The sequence below is a fragment of the Coregonus clupeaformis genome, chromosome 17 (genome assembly GCF_020615455.1).
Source record: "Coregonus clupeaformis isolate EN_2021a chromosome 17, ASM2061545v1, whole genome shotgun sequence".
NCBI classification, from domain to species: domain Eukaryota; kingdom Metazoa; phylum Chordata; class Actinopteri; order Salmoniformes; family Salmonidae; genus Coregonus; species Coregonus clupeaformis.
The window spans coordinates 29065309-29082195 of NC_059208.1; the positions used below are offsets into that span (position 1 = coordinate 29065309).

At 41.8% G+C, this 16887-nt stretch overlaps 1 protein-coding gene across 1 annotated transcript in view; it reads left to right on the forward strand.

Moving 5' to 3' along the window:
* LOC121586239 (triple functional domain protein-like) overlaps nucleotides 1-3577 on the forward strand; it is a 141094-nt gene extending 137517 nt beyond the window's left edge. The window contains exons 53-55 of the mRNA XM_045226273.1: nucleotides 77-356; nucleotides 606-744; nucleotides 931-3577. Coding sequence (XP_045082208.1) covers nucleotides 77-356; nucleotides 606-744; nucleotides 931-1488 — 977 coding nt within the window. The 3' untranslated portion in view covers nucleotides 1489-3577. The remainder of the gene's footprint in view (nucleotides 1-76; nucleotides 357-605; nucleotides 745-930) is intronic.
* The last annotated feature ends 13310 nt before the right edge of the window (nucleotides 3578-16887 follow it).

A 16887-nucleotide genomic window follows, 5' to 3' on the forward strand; every position in this document is an offset into this window, starting at 1 on the left:
TTCACACTACTTACACACAGAATATGAATTCTTCAGTACTTTTGCATTTTAACATGAAATGTTTCTATTTTCCCAGAGGCCTCCGACGATGGGAGTGAAGTGATCTGGAAGAACAACTTTGAGTCCTTCTACACAGAGATCACAGAACTGGGCAGGGGAAGGTTCTCAGTGGCTAAGCGCTGTGACCAGCGTGGGAGCAAGCGTGCCGTAGCAGCCAAACATGTCAACAAGCGGTTGATGCGGCGTGAGCAGGTGCTCCAGGAACTGAGCATACTACAGTGTCTGGAACACCCCCACCTGGTCGGCCTGCTGGACACCTTCGAGACAGCCACCAGCTACGTGCTAGTGCTGGAGATGTACGTTAGTAAAACCGTGGATGCGTCCCAAATGGCACCCTATTCCTTATATAGTGCACTACTTTTAACTGATCAAAAGTAGTACACTACAGAGGGAATAGGTACCATTTGGGACGCATACACTGTATGCATTATGATTATTGAGTAAAATTTGAATTAGAATTCCTGAATTGAAATAGAATAGCCCTCGTGTACATCTACCAAATCGGTGGGCTAAGGTTGTCTCTCTCTGGTGCTTTGTGTCTGCAGGGCCGATCAAGGTCGTCTCCTGGACTACATAGTCAGCTGGGGTAACCTCACTGAAGAGAAGGTGGCCTTGTACCTTAGGGACATTCTAGAAGCTTTACACTACCTGCATAGCTGGAGGATAGCTCACTTGGACTTGAAGGTGAGTCACAGAGACTGTGACATGTAGGAGTTCAATTTGATTTTGTACTGTATGAAACAGTATGATGTCTAACTGATTGTTCTTAAGCAAAGCTAATACTCCCATCATGGGTCAATTCTTAATCATATCTTTCTTTGCGTGTATCTGCGTGTGTATCTGCGTGGGTATCGGTGTGTATCCCTTTAGCCTGAGAACGTGTTAGTGGAGCAGACCTCTGCCCAGCCTGTGGTCAAGCTGACAGACTTCGGGGACGCCGTCCAGCTGAACAGCGGCCACTACATCCACCCTCTACTGGGCAGCCCAGAATTCTCAGCCCCGGAGCTGGTCCTGGGCCAGCCTGTCTCCCTGACCTCTGACCTCTGGAGCCTGGGGGTTGTGACATATGTGGTGCTGAGCGGGGCATCTCCCTTCCTGGACGAGAGCGCTGAGGAGACATGCCTGAACATCTGTCGTCTGGACTTCAGCTTCCCGCATGACTACTTCCAGGGTGTGAGCCAGGCGGCCAGGGACTTTGTGTGTCTCCTCCTACAGGGCGAGCCGGACCGGAGACCTTCGGCCACCGCATGCCTTCAGGAGCCCTGGCTGCAGCCATGGGATTCCCACCACCACCAAAACCAACACCCAGGATGCATCGACACTTCCAGACTCATCTCCTTCATCGAGCGGCGGAAACACCAGAACGACGTCAGGCCCATGGGCAGCATCAAGACCTTCCTTCACAGCAGACTCCTCAACCAGATATGAGCAGGTTATAGGACTACAGTACCCAGAAACCACCGAGTCACATTGATGATCTCATCCTCTCTCAGCCAACTACGCCACTTCCTTAGAACTATGTTACCCAGCATCCTGCTGCTGCTGACTGCTGACTGCTTTTAATATTTTTGACTGACATTTTTCCCCCAAGAGATTTAGATACTTCCCTTCCACCCTCACCTTTGTATGGATGATGGCTATATGCCTGCACAAGAAGATGAACTATTTGAAAGTATTTCAAATTTGACTAACAGGGAAAACAAAGCTTTCTCGAGAGCCAGTGAGAACAAGCCTTGTGTTTGGATAGTATTACAAACCGATACTGTAATATCGGGTTGCTTTTGGTTGAATATAAGAAAACGTTTTTTGTAATGAGAGATTACTTTTTGTAAAGAAAATGTATAGTGAAGAAACAAAGAAATGTCTTTATTCATATACCTTTTCAAAGGTTATTAAAAAGAATGAAAACAAAAATGAATGGGACATATGAACAAAGCACCACCGACCCACCACAGGGTTGTTGCTTTAGAACACTACTTCTAGAACCAGTTAGAGACCTAACTCGTTGTAGTTGATTAACATACAATAAATCAGCAGATGCTTTGTACTGGCCTTGCTTATTGTATGGACCTTTAACAGTTAGTACAATTATGCTATTTTAGTCAGACCTCAGCAGAGAAACAAATAAACAAGCAAGCAAACAAACAACTAAAAGCTATAACACTATTGGAAAAGCTCTTAGATTTCTGATACATCCGCCTTACTCTGTAAATAATGTGTTCCTGCCTTCATTCTCTGTTTTGAAAGCTGAGTAGAAAGTCCTGCCAATGGAAGAGAGGTGTGAGGGAGACTAGCTCCTCCTCATGCCAATCAAATGACTTAAACCCTCACTACCAGAAATACTTCTATAAATGCACTCGTATTTTGCATTAATTTCTCATGTGCAATGTTGCAGCTTTAACATGTATGCAACTATTTATGAAGACTTGTGTTGTATCCGTAATCTAAAAAGGCATGTACGTACCTGGTACTGCAGTAGATGTATGTATTGTGTTACTCTTTTCCGTATTAAGTTCAGTATTAATATCTTGGAAACCTAAAATGCAGGTTTCGCAAATAATGTAAAATAAGAAAAATGATGTGTATCTATATTGGCACTTATTCTTTCAGTTTGTCATTGTTTTTGTTTTATTTTCTGTAACTATACCAAAGTTAACTGTACTTTACCCTCTTTAAATGTGTTATATAATGTACCATGTTAAGTTATGAAAACCATGCTGAACCTAGAGATAGATGTTTACATTGGTTCACAGTGGCTTTATTTATTAGCGTTGTAAGAACGTTGTTTAGTGGTTGGTTGTTACTGCATACCTAATTAACATTTCAAACACTTCTCTTCTCAAGCTGTGCACAAAGTGGTGATTGATGTGTAAGTTTGTTTGACTTTTTAAGTTATGTATTTTGCTAGACATTTGTGTTGCAATGATCAACATCTTGGTTTAACTTAAGATAAACTTGGGATAGCATTCTTTGCCGAGCCTTTGGTTTGAACAAAAAAAAAACTGTCCACAACATTGTACCAACGTTACAATAATTGTGCATGGATGTTGCGGCACTATTACCCTACCCTTTATCTGAGTGACCATAACCTAGCCGTTTTCAGTCAATTAATCATTGTATGAGTTCATACTGATTTTAAAGTGCCAGTCAATTGGTCTGGAGAGGCGGACGAAACAGCTGTAGTTCCTTTTAAGCTTGACAAGGTTATCAAAGTTTCATGTCTATGTCAAGGCAGTAGTCACAGTGATACAATGAATGTGTTTGTTAACCTGTACAGTCCCATTTTGTGTCCTCTTATTTATTCATGTGTAAAGCTGTACAGACATGGACGACGAACATGGGAACCTGGATGTAACCTCATCATATTTTATACATACTATGTCATTTTGAATGTTAAATGACTTATTTTTACTTTTGCATGTATATTTCTTTGTACAGAAATTGTGTTTACACATTTACGTGCTGTAAATATTTTATTTAGTCCTCAGTTATTTTGCCATTAAACGTATGGAACATACCCTTGGAAGTTTTTTTCATATTTATGTACAGTGCCTTCAGAAAGTATTCATAGCCCATGACTTATTCTACATTTTGTTGTGTTACAGCCTGAATTCAAAATGGATTAAATATATATTTTTTCTCACCCATCTACACACAATACCCCATAATTACAAAGTGAAAACATGTTTTTAGAATTTTTTGCGTATTGAAACTTAAATACATACATATCTAATTTACATAAGTATTCACACTCTTGAGTCAATACATGTTAGAATCACATTTGGCAGCGATTACAGCTGTTAGTCTTTCTGGGTAAGTCACTAAGAGCTTTGCACACATGGATTGTACAATATTTGCCCATTATTCTTTTAAAAATTCTTCAAGCTCTGTCAAGTTGGTTGTTGATCATTGCTAGACAGCCATTTTCAAGTCTTGCCATAGATTTTCAAGCCGATTTAAGTCAAACTGTAACTAGGCCACTCAGGAAGATTCAATGTCATCTTGGTAAGCAACTCCAGTGTACAGTGGGGGAAAAAAGTATTTAGTCAGCCACCAATTGTGCAAGTTCTCCCACTTAAAAAGATGAGAGAGGCCTGTAATTTTCATCATAGGTACACGTCAACGATGACAGACAAAATGAGGAAAAAAAGTCCAGAAAATCACATTGTAGGATTTTTAATGAATTTATTTGCAAATTATGGTGGAAAATAAGTATTTGGTCAATAACAAAGGTTTCTCAATACTTTGTTATATACCCTTTGTTGGCAATGACACAGGTCAAACGTTTTCTGTAAGTCTTCACAAGGTTTTCACACACTGTTGCTGGTATTTTGGCCCATTCCTCCATGCAGATCTCCTCTAGAGCAGTGATGTTTTGGGGCTGTCGCTGGGCAACACGGACTTGCAACTCCCTCCAAAGATTTTCTATGGGGTTGAGATCTGGAGACTGGCTAGGCCACTCCAGGACCTTGAAATGCTTCTTACGAAGCCACTCCTTCGTTGCCCGGGCGGTGTTTTTGGGATCATTGTCATGCTGAAAGACCCAGCCACGTTTCATCTTCAATGCCCTTGCTGATGGAAGGATGTTTTCACTCAAAATATCACGATACATGGCCCCATTCATTCTATCCTTTACACAGATCAGTCGTCCTGTTCCCTTTGCAGAAAAACAGCCCCAAAGCATGATGTTTCCACCCCCATGCTTCACAGTAGGTATGGTGTTCTTTGGATGCAACTCAGCATTCTTTGTCCTCCAAACACGACGAGTTGAGTTTTTACCAAAAAGTTATATTTTGGTTTCATCTGACCATATGACATTCTCCCAATCCTCTTCTGGATCTTCCAAATGCACTCTAGCAAACTTCAGACGGGCCTGGACATGTACTGGCTTAAGCAGGGGGAAATGTCTGGCACTGCAGGATTTGAGTCCCTGGCGGCGTAGTGTGTTACTTATGGTAGGCTTTGTTACTTTGGTCCCAGCTCTCTGCAGGTCATTCACTAGGTCCCCCCGTGTGGTTCTGGGATTTTTGCTCACCGTTCTTGTGATCATTTTGACCCCACGGGGTGAGATCTTGCGTGGAGCCCCAGATCGAGGGAGATTATCAGTGGTCTTGTATTTCTTCCATTTCCTAATAATTGCTCCCACAGTTGATTTATTCAAACCAAGCTGCTTACCTATTGCAGATTCAGTCTTCCCAGCCTGGTGCAGGTCTACAATTTTGTTTCTGGTGTCCTTTGACAGCTCTTTGGTCTTGGCCATAGTGGAGTTTGGAGTGTGACTGTTTGAGGTTGTGGACAGGTGTCTTTTATACTGATAACATGTTCAAACAGGTGCCATTAATACAGGTAACGAGTGGAGGACAGAGGAGCCTCTTAAAGAAGAAGTTACAGGTCTGTGAGAGCCAGAAATCTTCCTTGTTTGTAGGTGACCAAATACTTATTTTCCACCATAATTTGCAAATAAATTCATTAAAAATCCTACAATGTGATTTTCTGGATTTCTTTCCCTCAATTTGTCTGTCATAGTTGACGTGTACCTATGATGAAAATTACAGGCCTCTCTCATCTTTTTAAGTGGGAGAACTTGCACAATTGGTGGCTGACTAAATACTTTTTTCCCCCACTGTATATTTGGTCTTGTGTTTTAGGTTATTGTACTGCTGAAAGGTGAATTTGTCTCCCAGTGTCTGTTGGAAAGCAGACTGAACTAGATTTTCCTCTAGGATTCTGCCTGTGCTTAGCTCTATTCCATTCATTTTTATCCTAAAAAAAACTAACTTGCCGATGACAAGCATACCATAACGTGATGCAGCTACCACCATGCTTGAAAAATGAAGAGTGATTCTCAGTGATGTGTTGTGTTTGATTTTCACAAAACATAATGCTTCAGGACATAAAGTTAATTTCTTTGGCACATTTTTTGCAGTTTTACTTTTGCAGTTTTACTTATTGCAAACAGGATGCATGTTTTGGAGTCATTTTTAATATGTACAGGCTTCCTTATTTTCATTTTGGTTAGTATTGTGGAGTAACTACAATGTTGTTGATCCATCCTCAGTTTTCTCCTATCACAGCCATTAAACTCTGTAACTGTTTTAAAGTCACCATTGGCCTCATGTTGAAATCCCTGAGTGGTTTCTTTCCCCTCTGGCAGCTGAGTTAGGAAGGACGCCTGTATCTTTGTAGTGACTGGGTGTATTGATACACCATCCAAAGTGTCATTAATAACTTCACCATGCTCAAAGGGATATTCAATGTCTGCTTTTTAAAATGTTTACCCATCTACCAATAGGTGCCTTTCTTTGCGAGGAATTGGAAAACCTCCCTGGTCTTTGTGGTTGAATATGTATTTGAAATTCACTGCTCAACTGAGGGACCTTACAGATAATTGTATGTGTGGGGTACAGAGATGAGGTAGTCATTAAAATCATGTTAAACACTATTATTGCACACAGAGTGAGTACATGCAACTTATTATGTTACTTGTTAAGCACATTTTTACTCCTGAACCTATTTAGGCTTGCCATAACAAAGGGGTTAAAACTTTATGACTCAAGACATTTCAGCTTTTCATTTTTTATTAATTTGTAAAAATGTCTAAAACATAATCTCAATTGAATACATATTAAATTCAGGCGGAAACAGTCAAGTGGTGTGAAGCCACTGCATGTATGTCAAGGAGACAAGGAGTTAACTGTCAACAACTGTCATGTTTCTCTCAGATATTAATGTTTATAAGGTACCTTATAAACATTCATATCTGAGAGAAACATGACAGTTGTTGACAATTATTGAAGCAAAGAGAATAGGAGGTGTGTGGTGTCCACAACTTACTAACTGGATGTTTCTCATCTGAATCAGATCTCTATAGATGATAAACAAGATATGAGAAACCAGAGACGGTGTTTGTGATCGTATCTCCAAGGTGCAGGCGTTGTGCAGTCAATTTGCACCAAAGATTATTCATTGGAAATGTGTTTGAAAAAGTACTGAACTGTTCTTTCTCCTCCCTCTATTTCAACAGGCGCTTCAAACCAAGGTCATTCATGATTTTTAGAATGATTACCGATTAATGTAGGTGTGATGTACAATACATTTCCCTGTCAGACCACTCAGACTTAACTATGATGTTTGATGCCAGAAAAGATCATAGATGTTAACCCCATCCTCGGGTTTGGCTGTTAAGTTCAAGTCATTTTTGAATTACGTTAAAAAAACTCAGCAGCTGTCATTAAATATTAATGTCCAAAATCATCTGTTTAACCTAATTGATTGCTCAAATTATGAATTGATCTTGAATTATATGTTTCATTCAGTTAATCATGTTGCTCATGCAGAAAAAAGGAAATGTAACAATTTATCAAGTGTGATTTTTTAAAAGTTAAACATTTGAAGGTTGTTTAGGGACAGTTCCTGTGTTTGTATTTAACCGAGGTGTGGTGCATGTTCTTCCCTTCTGGTGTAGTGCATGTTCTTCCCTTCTGCCTTATCAGGTGTGAAATCAACAGAGCTCTTTTTAGAGCGAAAGCAGCTGCTGTTTTGCATGCAACCACAGCTACTGAGCCATCTCAGCAAGCTCAGGTGATCTTCAGCGATTTTATCTCAGTAGGTATGCCGAATCCTGTTTTCAATGTTTACACACACACACAAATACAGTGGCTTGCCCACTAGGGGGCATACTGAGCTGGTGTTTCATAAGTGCATCATGGCAATTGAACCTTGTGTCAGTCTATTACAGCAAGGCTCTGGATGATAACAACATATGGAAATCTTTATAACTGTATCATGTAGTATAGTTTCTGACCACACATATATATGTATATGTAATGAATGCATGTGTGTATATATACACTACCAGTCAAAGGTTTGGACACACCTACTCATTCCAGGGTTTTTCTTTATTTGTACTATTTTTTACATTGTATAATAATAGTGAAGACATCAAAACTATGAAATAACACATATGGAATCATGTAGTAACCAGAAACGTGTTAAACAAATCAAAATATATATTTTATATTTGAGATTCTTCAAAGTAGCCACCCTTTGCCTTGATGACAGCTTTGCACACTCTTGGCATTCTCTCAACCAGCTTCATGAGGTAGTCACCTGGAAAGCATTTTAATTAACAGGTGTGCCTTGTTAAAAGTTAATTTGTGGAATTTATTTCCTTCTTAATGCGTTTCAGCTAATCAGTTGTGTTGTGACAAGGTAGGGGTGGTATACAGAAGATAGCCCATTTGGTAAAATACCAAGTCCATATTATGGCAAGAACAGCTCAAATAGGCAAAGAGAAATGACAGTCCATCATTACTTTAAGTCATGAAGATCAGTCAATCCGGAACATTTCAAGAACTTTGAACGTTTTTTCAAGTGCAGTCGCAAAAACCATCAAGCGCTATGATGAAACTGGCTCTCATGAGGACCGCCACAGGAAAGGAAGACCCAGAGTTACCTCTGCTGCAGAGGATAAGTTAATTAGAGTTAACTGCACCTCAACCCAAATAAATGCGTCACAGAGTTCAAGTAACAGACTCATCTCAACATCAACTGTTCAGAGGAGACTGCGTGAAACATGCCTTCATGGTCGAATTGCTGCAAAGAAACCACTACTAAAGGACACCAATAAGAATAAGCGATGAGTAGGAGAACAGATGATCTCTGCATGTGTGGTTCCCACTGTGAAGCATGGAGGAGGAGGTGTGATGGTGTTTTGCTGGTGACACTGTCTGTGATTTATTTAGAATTCAAGGCACACTTAACCAGCATGGCTACCACAGCATTCTGCAGCTATACGCCATCCCATCTGGTTTGCGCTTAGTGGGACTATCATTTGTTTTTCAACAGAACAATGACACAAAACACACCTCCAGGCTGTGTAAGGGCTATTTGATCAAGAAGGAGAGTGATGAAGTGCTCCCAATTGAGATGGTTTGGGATGAGTTGGACCGCAGAGTGAAGGTAAAGCAGCCAACAAGTGCTCAGCATATGTGGGAGCTCCTTCAAGACTGTTGGAAAAGCATTCCAGGTGACTACCTCATGAAGCTGGTTGAGAGAATGCAAAGCTGTCATCAAGGCAAAGGTTGGCTACTTTGAAGGATATAAAATCAAAAATATGTTTTTAAATTTTTTAAATTTTTAAATTTCACCTTTATTTAACCAGGTAAGCCAGTTGAGAACAAGTTCTCATTTACAACTGCGACCTGGCCAAGATAAAGCAAAGCAGTGCGGTAAAAACAACAACACAGAGTTACATATGGGGTAAACAAAACATAAAGTCAAAAATACAACAGAAAATATATATACAGTGTGTGCGAATGTAGTAAGTTATGGAGGTAAGGCAATAAATAAATAGGCCATAGTGCAAAAATAGTTACAATTTCGTAATTAACACTGGAATGATAGATGTGCAAAAGATGATGTGCAAATAGAGATACTGGGGTGCAAATTAGCAAAATAAATAACAATATGGGGATGGCTGTGTACAGGTGCAGTGATCGGTAAGCTGCTCTGACAACTGACGCTTAAAGTTAGTGAGGGAGATAAGAGTCTCCAGCTTCAGAGATTTTTGCAGTTCGTTTCATTCATTGGCAGCAGAGAACTGGAAGGAATGGCGGCCGAAGGAGGTGTTGGCTTTGGGGATGACCAGTGAGATATACCTGCTGGAGCGCAGACTACAGGTGTGTGTTGCTATGGTGACCAGTGAGCTAAGATAAGATAAGGCGGGGATTTGCCTAGCAGTGATTTATAGATGACCTGGAGCCAGTGGGTTTGGCGACGAATATGTAGTGAGGGCCAGCCAACAAGAGCGTACAGGTCACAGTGGTGGGTAGTATATGGGGCTTTGGTGACAAAACGGATGGCACTGTGATAGACTACATCCAATTTGCTGAGTAGAGTGTTGGAGGCAATTTTGTAAATGACATCGCCGAAGTCAAGGATCGGTAGGATAGTCAGTTTTACGAGGGCATGTTTGGCAGCATGAGTGAAGGAGGCTTTGTTGCGAAATAGGAAGCCGAATCTAGATCTAACTTTTGATTGGAGATGCTTAATGTGAGTCTGGAAGGAGAGTTTACAGTCTAACCAGACACCTAGGTATTTGTAGTTGTCCACATACTCTAGGTCAGACCCGCCGAGAGTAGTGATTCTAGTCGGGTGTGCGGGTGCAAGCAGCGTTCGGTTGAAGAGCATGCATTTTGTTTTACTAGTGTTTAAGAGCAGTTGGAGGCTACGGAAGGAGTGTTGTATGGCGTTGAAGCTCGTTTGGAGGTTTGTTAACAAAGTGTCCAATGAAGGGCCAGATGTATACAAAATGGTGTCGTCCGCATAGAGGTGGATCCGAGCGTCACCAGCAGCAAGAGCGGCATCATTGATATACACAGAGAATAGAGTCGTCCCGAGAATTGAACCCTGTAGCACCCCCATAGAGACGGCCAGAGGTTCAGACAACAGGCCCTCCGATTTGACACATTGAACTCTATCTGAGAAGTAGTTGGTGAACCAGGCGAAGCAGTCATTAGAGAAACCAAGGCTATTTAGTCTGCCAATAAGAATGCGGTGGTTGACAGTGTCGAAAGCCTTGGCCAGGTTGATGAAGACGGCTGCGCAGTACTGTCTTTTATCGATCGCGGTTATAATATAGTTTAGGACCTTGAGTGTGGCTGAGGTGCACCCATGACCAGCTCGGAAACTGGATTACATAGCGGAGAAGGTACGGTGGGATTCGAAATGGTCGGTGATCTGTTTGTTAACTTGGCTTTCAAATACTTTCGAAAGGCAGGGCAGGATGGATATAGGTCTGTAACAGTTTGGATCTAGAGTGTCACCCCCTTTGAAGAGGGGGATGACCGCGGCAGCTTTCCAATCTCTGGGGATCTCAGACGTTACGAAAGAGAGGTTGAACAGGCTAGTAATAGAGGTTGCGGCAATTTCGGCGGCTAATTTTTAGAAAGAAAGGGTCCAGATAGTCTAGCCCAGCTGATTTGTAGGGGTCCAGATTTTTCAGCTCTTTCAGAACATCAGCTGTCTGAATTTGTGTGAAGGAGAAGTGGGGGGGGGGGCATGGGCTAATTGCAGTGGATGGTGCAGAGCTGGTGGCCGGGGTAGTGGTAGCCAGGTGGAAAGCATGGCCAGCCGTAGCAAAATGCTTGTTGAAATTCTCGATTATTGTAGATTTATCGGTGGTGACAGTGTTTCCTAGCCTCAGTGCAGTGGGCAGTTGGGAGGAGGTGCTCTTATTTTCTGTGGACTTTACAGTGTCCCAAAACTTTTTGGAGTTTGTGCTACAGGATGCAAATTTCTGTTTGAAAAAGCCAGCCTTTGCTTTCCTAACTGATTGTGTATATTGGTTCCTGACTTCCCTGAAAAGTTGCATATCGTGGGGGCTGTTCGATGCTAATGCAGTACGCCACAGGATGTTTTTGTGCTGGTCAAAGGCAGTCAAGTCTGAGGAGAACCAGGGGCTATATCTGTTCTTAGTTCTGAATTTCTTGAATGGGGCATGCTTATTTAAGACTAAGAGGAAAGCACTTTTAAAGAACAACCAGGCATCTTCTACTGACGAAATGAGGTTAATATCCATGCAGGATACAGTGGGGAGAACAAGTATTTGATACACTGCCGATTTTGCAGGTTTTCCTACTTACAAAGCATATAGAGGTCTGTAATTTTTTATCATAGGTACACGTCAACTGTGAGAGACGGAATCTAAAACAAAAATCCAGAAAATCACATTGTATGATTTTTAAGTAATTAATTTGCATTTTATTGCATGACATAAGTATTTGATACATCAGAAAAGCAGAACTTAATATTTGGTACAGAAACCTTTGTTTGCAATTACAGAGATCATACGTTTCCTGTAGGTCTTGACCAGGTTTGCACACACTGCAGCAGGGATTTTGGTCCACTCCTCCATACAGACCTTCTCCAGATCCTTCAGGTTTCGGGGCTGTCGCTGGGCAATACGGACTTTCAGCTCCCTCCAAAGATTTTCTATTGGGTTCAGGTCTGGAGACTGGCTAGGCCACTCCAGGACCTTGATATGCTTCTTACGGAGCCACTCCTTAGTTGCCCTGGCTATGTGTTTCGGGTCGTTGTCATGCTGGAAGACCCAGCCACGACCCATCTTCAATGCGCTTACTGAGGGAAGGAGGTTGTTGGCCAAGATCTCGCGATACATGGCCCCATCCATCCTCCCCTCAATACGGTGCAGTCGTCCTGTCCCCTTTGCAGAAAAGCATCCCCAAAGAATGATGTTTCCATCTCCATGCTTCACGGTTGGGATGGTGTTCTTGGGGTGGTACTCATCCTTCTTCTTCCTCCAAACACGGCGAGTGGAGTTTAGACCAAAAAGCTCTATTTTTGTCTCATCAGACCACATGACCTTCTCCCATTCCTCCTCTGGATCATCCAGATGGTCATTGGCAGGCCTGGACATGCGCTGGCTTGAGCAGGGGGACCTTGCGTGCACTGCAGGATTTTAATCCATGACGGCGTAGTGTGTTACTAATGGTTTTCTTTGAGACTGTGGTCCCAGCTCTCTTCAGGTCATTGACCAGGTCCTGCCGTGTAGTTCTGGGCTGATCCCTCACCTTCCTCATGATCATTGATGCCCCACGAGGTGAGATCTTGCATGGAGCCCCAGACCGAGGGTGATTGACCGTCATCTTGAACTTCTTCCATTTTCTAATAATTGCGCAAACAGTTGTTGCCTTCTCACCAAGCTGCTTGCCTATTGTCCTGTAGCCCATCCCAGCCTTGTGCAGGTCTACAATGTTATCCCTGATGTCCTTACACAGCTCTCTGGTCTTGGCCATTGTGGAGAGGTTGGAGTCTGTTTGATTGAGTGTGTGGACAGGTGTCTTTTATACAGGTAACGAGTTCAAACAGGTGCAGTTAATACAGGTAATGAGTGGAGAACAGGAGGGCTTCTTAAAGAAAAACTAACAGGTCTGTGAGAGCTGGAATTCTTACTGGTTGGTAGGTGATCAAATACTTATGTCATGCAATAAAATGCAAATTAATTACTTAAAAATCATACAATGTGATTTTCTGGATTTTTCTACATGCTTTGTAAGTAGGAAAACCTGCAAAATCAGCAGTGTTTTAAATACTTGTTCTCCCCACTGTACCCGGGCCAGGTCAATTAGAAAGGCCTGCTCGCTAAAGTGTTTTAGGGAGCGTTTGACAGTGATGAGGGGTGGTCGTTTAACCGCGGACCCATTACGGACGCAGGCAATAAGGCAGTGATCGCTGAGATCCTGGTTGAAGACAGCGGAGGTGTATTTAGATGGTAAATTTGTCAGGATGATATCTATGAGGGTGCCCATGTTTACAGATTTAGGGTTGTACCTGGTAGGTTCGTTGATAATTTGTGTGAGATTGAGGGCATCTAGTTTAGATTGTGGGTTGGCCGGGGTGTTAAGCATATCCCAGTTTAGGTCACCAAGCAGTACGAACTCTGCCCCCCATCTATCCTCAATCAGTTCACATATGGTGTCCAGGGCACAGCTCGGGGCTGAGGGGGATCTGTAGCAAGCGGCAACAGTGAGAGACTTATTTCTGGAAAGGTGGATTTTTAGAAGTAGAAGCTCAAACTGTTTGGGCACAGACCTGGATAATACGATAGAGCTCTGCAGGCTATCTCTACAGAAGATTGCAACCCCACCCCCTTTGACAGTTGTAGTTGGGGATGGACATTTCTGAATTTTTGGTGGCCTTCCTAAGCCAGGATTCAGACACTGCTAGAACATCAGGGTAAAATATGTTTTGATTTGTTTAACCCTTTTTTGGTTACTACATGATTCCATATGTGTTATTTCATAGTTCTGATGTCTTCACTATTATTCTACAATGTAGAAAATTGTAAAAATAAAGAAAAACCCTTGAATAAGTAGGTGTGTCCAAACTTTTGACTGGTACTGTACATTGAAACATCGATTTGTATTTTTCACCATGTAAGGTACAATTCAACATTAGAAAACGGCCTTCTTGGTCCATATGCTGAGATATAAGGGAAAATCGCGTATTCTTATTTATCAGGATGCCTACACCTCTGCTGTTACTACAGTAGGTGGCAGCATAGGCCTCTCCAACCCAGCTCCTCTTTAAATGTTCAATTTCTCTTCTAAAAAATTTAACTCTTGCAAAAAAAAACATATCTGCTGACAATCTCTTTAGGTGTTCGAGAACCACATGCTTTTTTCCCCCCATCATGGAGCCTGTGCACATTCCAAGTGATACATTTGATTTTGTTGGTCTTTACTTATATAGAATCAAAGTTAATCTTATCTGTTCCGTCTCACTGAAGAACCATGTAAAACTTTTTAGCAGACATGACATAGGGCGATGGGTATTTCATAGAATCAAGAGGATCTTAGTATAAATACATAGTTATTGTATACATTAGATACAGTATATAGAGCTTGTGGGCATGTGGGCTGAGCAGACATTTAAACAAATACGAAAACATTAAGCAAAGTGCATCTTTGTACTTGAGGCGCTATGCCTTTTTAGGGCTTTTTAGCTCAGACTCCTCTCGTAATGTACCAAGAAAAAAGTACTGTGGTTGGTTTGTATTACCTTATAAATAAATTAAAGTATAGTGGCTGGTGGGGGTCTACTTGGAGTGAGGGGGTCCTCAGAGAGACTGAAATGGGATGAGTGGAGGCCCCGCGCACACCTCCCAGAAATGTCTGATGCCCTCCCAGTCACCCATCCCAATCCTCCAGATATAGCCCCTCTCCGTTCTCACCAATAACCACTATTAAATCTGAGTTGTAATGACAAACAAGGAATACAAATGATTCTACATCCTTTCCTAATCTGTCCAGAACTCTTATTCATTTTACAACGGGTTTACAAGTAATGAAAAAAGAAATACAATTACTTTGTAGTATAATTAAGTCCTCCTTCTCTCTCTCCCAAACCAAATCCATCCCTCTCCACCAGCCCCTTCTTGTTCTCCCCCCTTTACCCAACCCAAGCTTATCCCCACTTCCCATCTTTACTCCCCCTTACCCCCCCAAGCCAAGCTTGTCCCACCGTCCCATCCTTACCCACCATTGCCCCCCGCAGACCCATTCTCTCCCGCCCTCCTACACATATTCATATTCACCCTCCTTCACTCTCCCATTCATATGCACAGACACATACCCACACATACACCCACTCACACCTTCTTGCCCACACACACATACACATCCATATACAGTTGAAGTCTGAAGTTTGCATACACTTAGGTTGGAGTCATTAAAACTTGTTTTTCAACCACTCCACACATTTCTTGTTAACAAACTATAGTTTTGGCAAGTCGGTTAGGACATCTACTTTGTGCATGACACAAGTAATTTTTCCAACAATTGTTTACAGACAGATTATTTCACTTATAATTCACTGTATCACAATTCCAGTGGTTCAGAAGTTTACATACACTAAGTTAAGTGTGCCTTTAAACAGCTTGGAAAATTCCAGAAAATGATGTCATGGCTTTAGAAGCTTCTGATAGGCTAATTGACATAATTTGAGTCAATTGGAGGTGTACCTGTGGATGTATTTCAAGGCCTACCTTCAAACTCAGTGCCTCTTTGCTTGACATCATGGGAAAATCAAAAGAAATCAGCCAAAATTGTAGACCTCCACAAGTCTGGTTCATCCTTGGGAGCAATTTCCAACCGCCTGAAGGTACCATGTTCATCTGTACAAACAATAGTACGCAAGTATAAACACCATGGGACCACGCAGCCGTCAAACCGCTCAGGAAGGAGACGTGTTCTGTCTCCTTGGAAGATGCTGGAGGAAACAGGTACAAAAGTATCTATATCCACAGTAAAACGAGTCCTACATCGACATAACCTAAAAGGCAGCTCAGCAAGGAAGAAGCCACTGCTCCAAAACCGCCATAAAAAAGCCAGACTACTGTTTGCAACTGCACATGGGGACAAAGATCGTACTTTTTTGGAGAAATGTCCTCTGGTCTGATGAAACATAAATAGAACTGTTTGGCCATAATGACCATTGTTATGTTTGGAGGAAAAAGGGGAAGGCTTGCAAGCCGAAGAACACCATCCCAACCGTGAAGCACGGGGGTGGCAGCATCATGCTGTGGGGGTGCTTTGCTGCAGGAGGGACTGGTGCACTTCACAAAATAGATGGCATCATGAGGAAGGAAAATTATGTGGATATATTGAAGCAACTTCTCAAGACATCAGTAAGGAAGTTAAAGCTTGGTCGCAAATGGGTCCCAAATGGACAACGACCCCAAGCATACTTCCAAAGTTGTGGCAAAATGGCTTAAGGTCAACAAAGTCAAGGTATTGGAGAGGCCATCACAAAGCCCTGACCTTAATCCTATAGAAAATGTGTGGTCAGAACTGAAAAAGTATGTGCGAGCAAGGAGGCCTTCAAACCTGACTCTGTTAAACCAGCTCTGTCAGGAGGAATGGGCCAAAATTCACCCAACTGATTGTGGGAAGCTTGTGGAAGGCTACCCGAAACGTTTGACCCAAGTTTAACAATTTAAAGGCAATGCTACCAAATACGAATTGAGTGTATGTAAACTTCTGACCCACTGGGAATGTGATGAAAGAAATAAAAGCTGAAATAAATCATTCTCTCTACTATTATTCTGACATTTCACATTCTTAAAATAAAGTGGTGATCCTAACTGACCTAAAACAGTGAATTTTTACTAGGATTAAATTTCAGGAATTGTGAAAAACGGAGTTTAAATGTATTTGGCTAAGGTGTATGTAAACTTCCGACTTCAACTGTAACTATTATTGACAATTATTGACTTACATGCTATATTTCCTCTTTTATATTGTC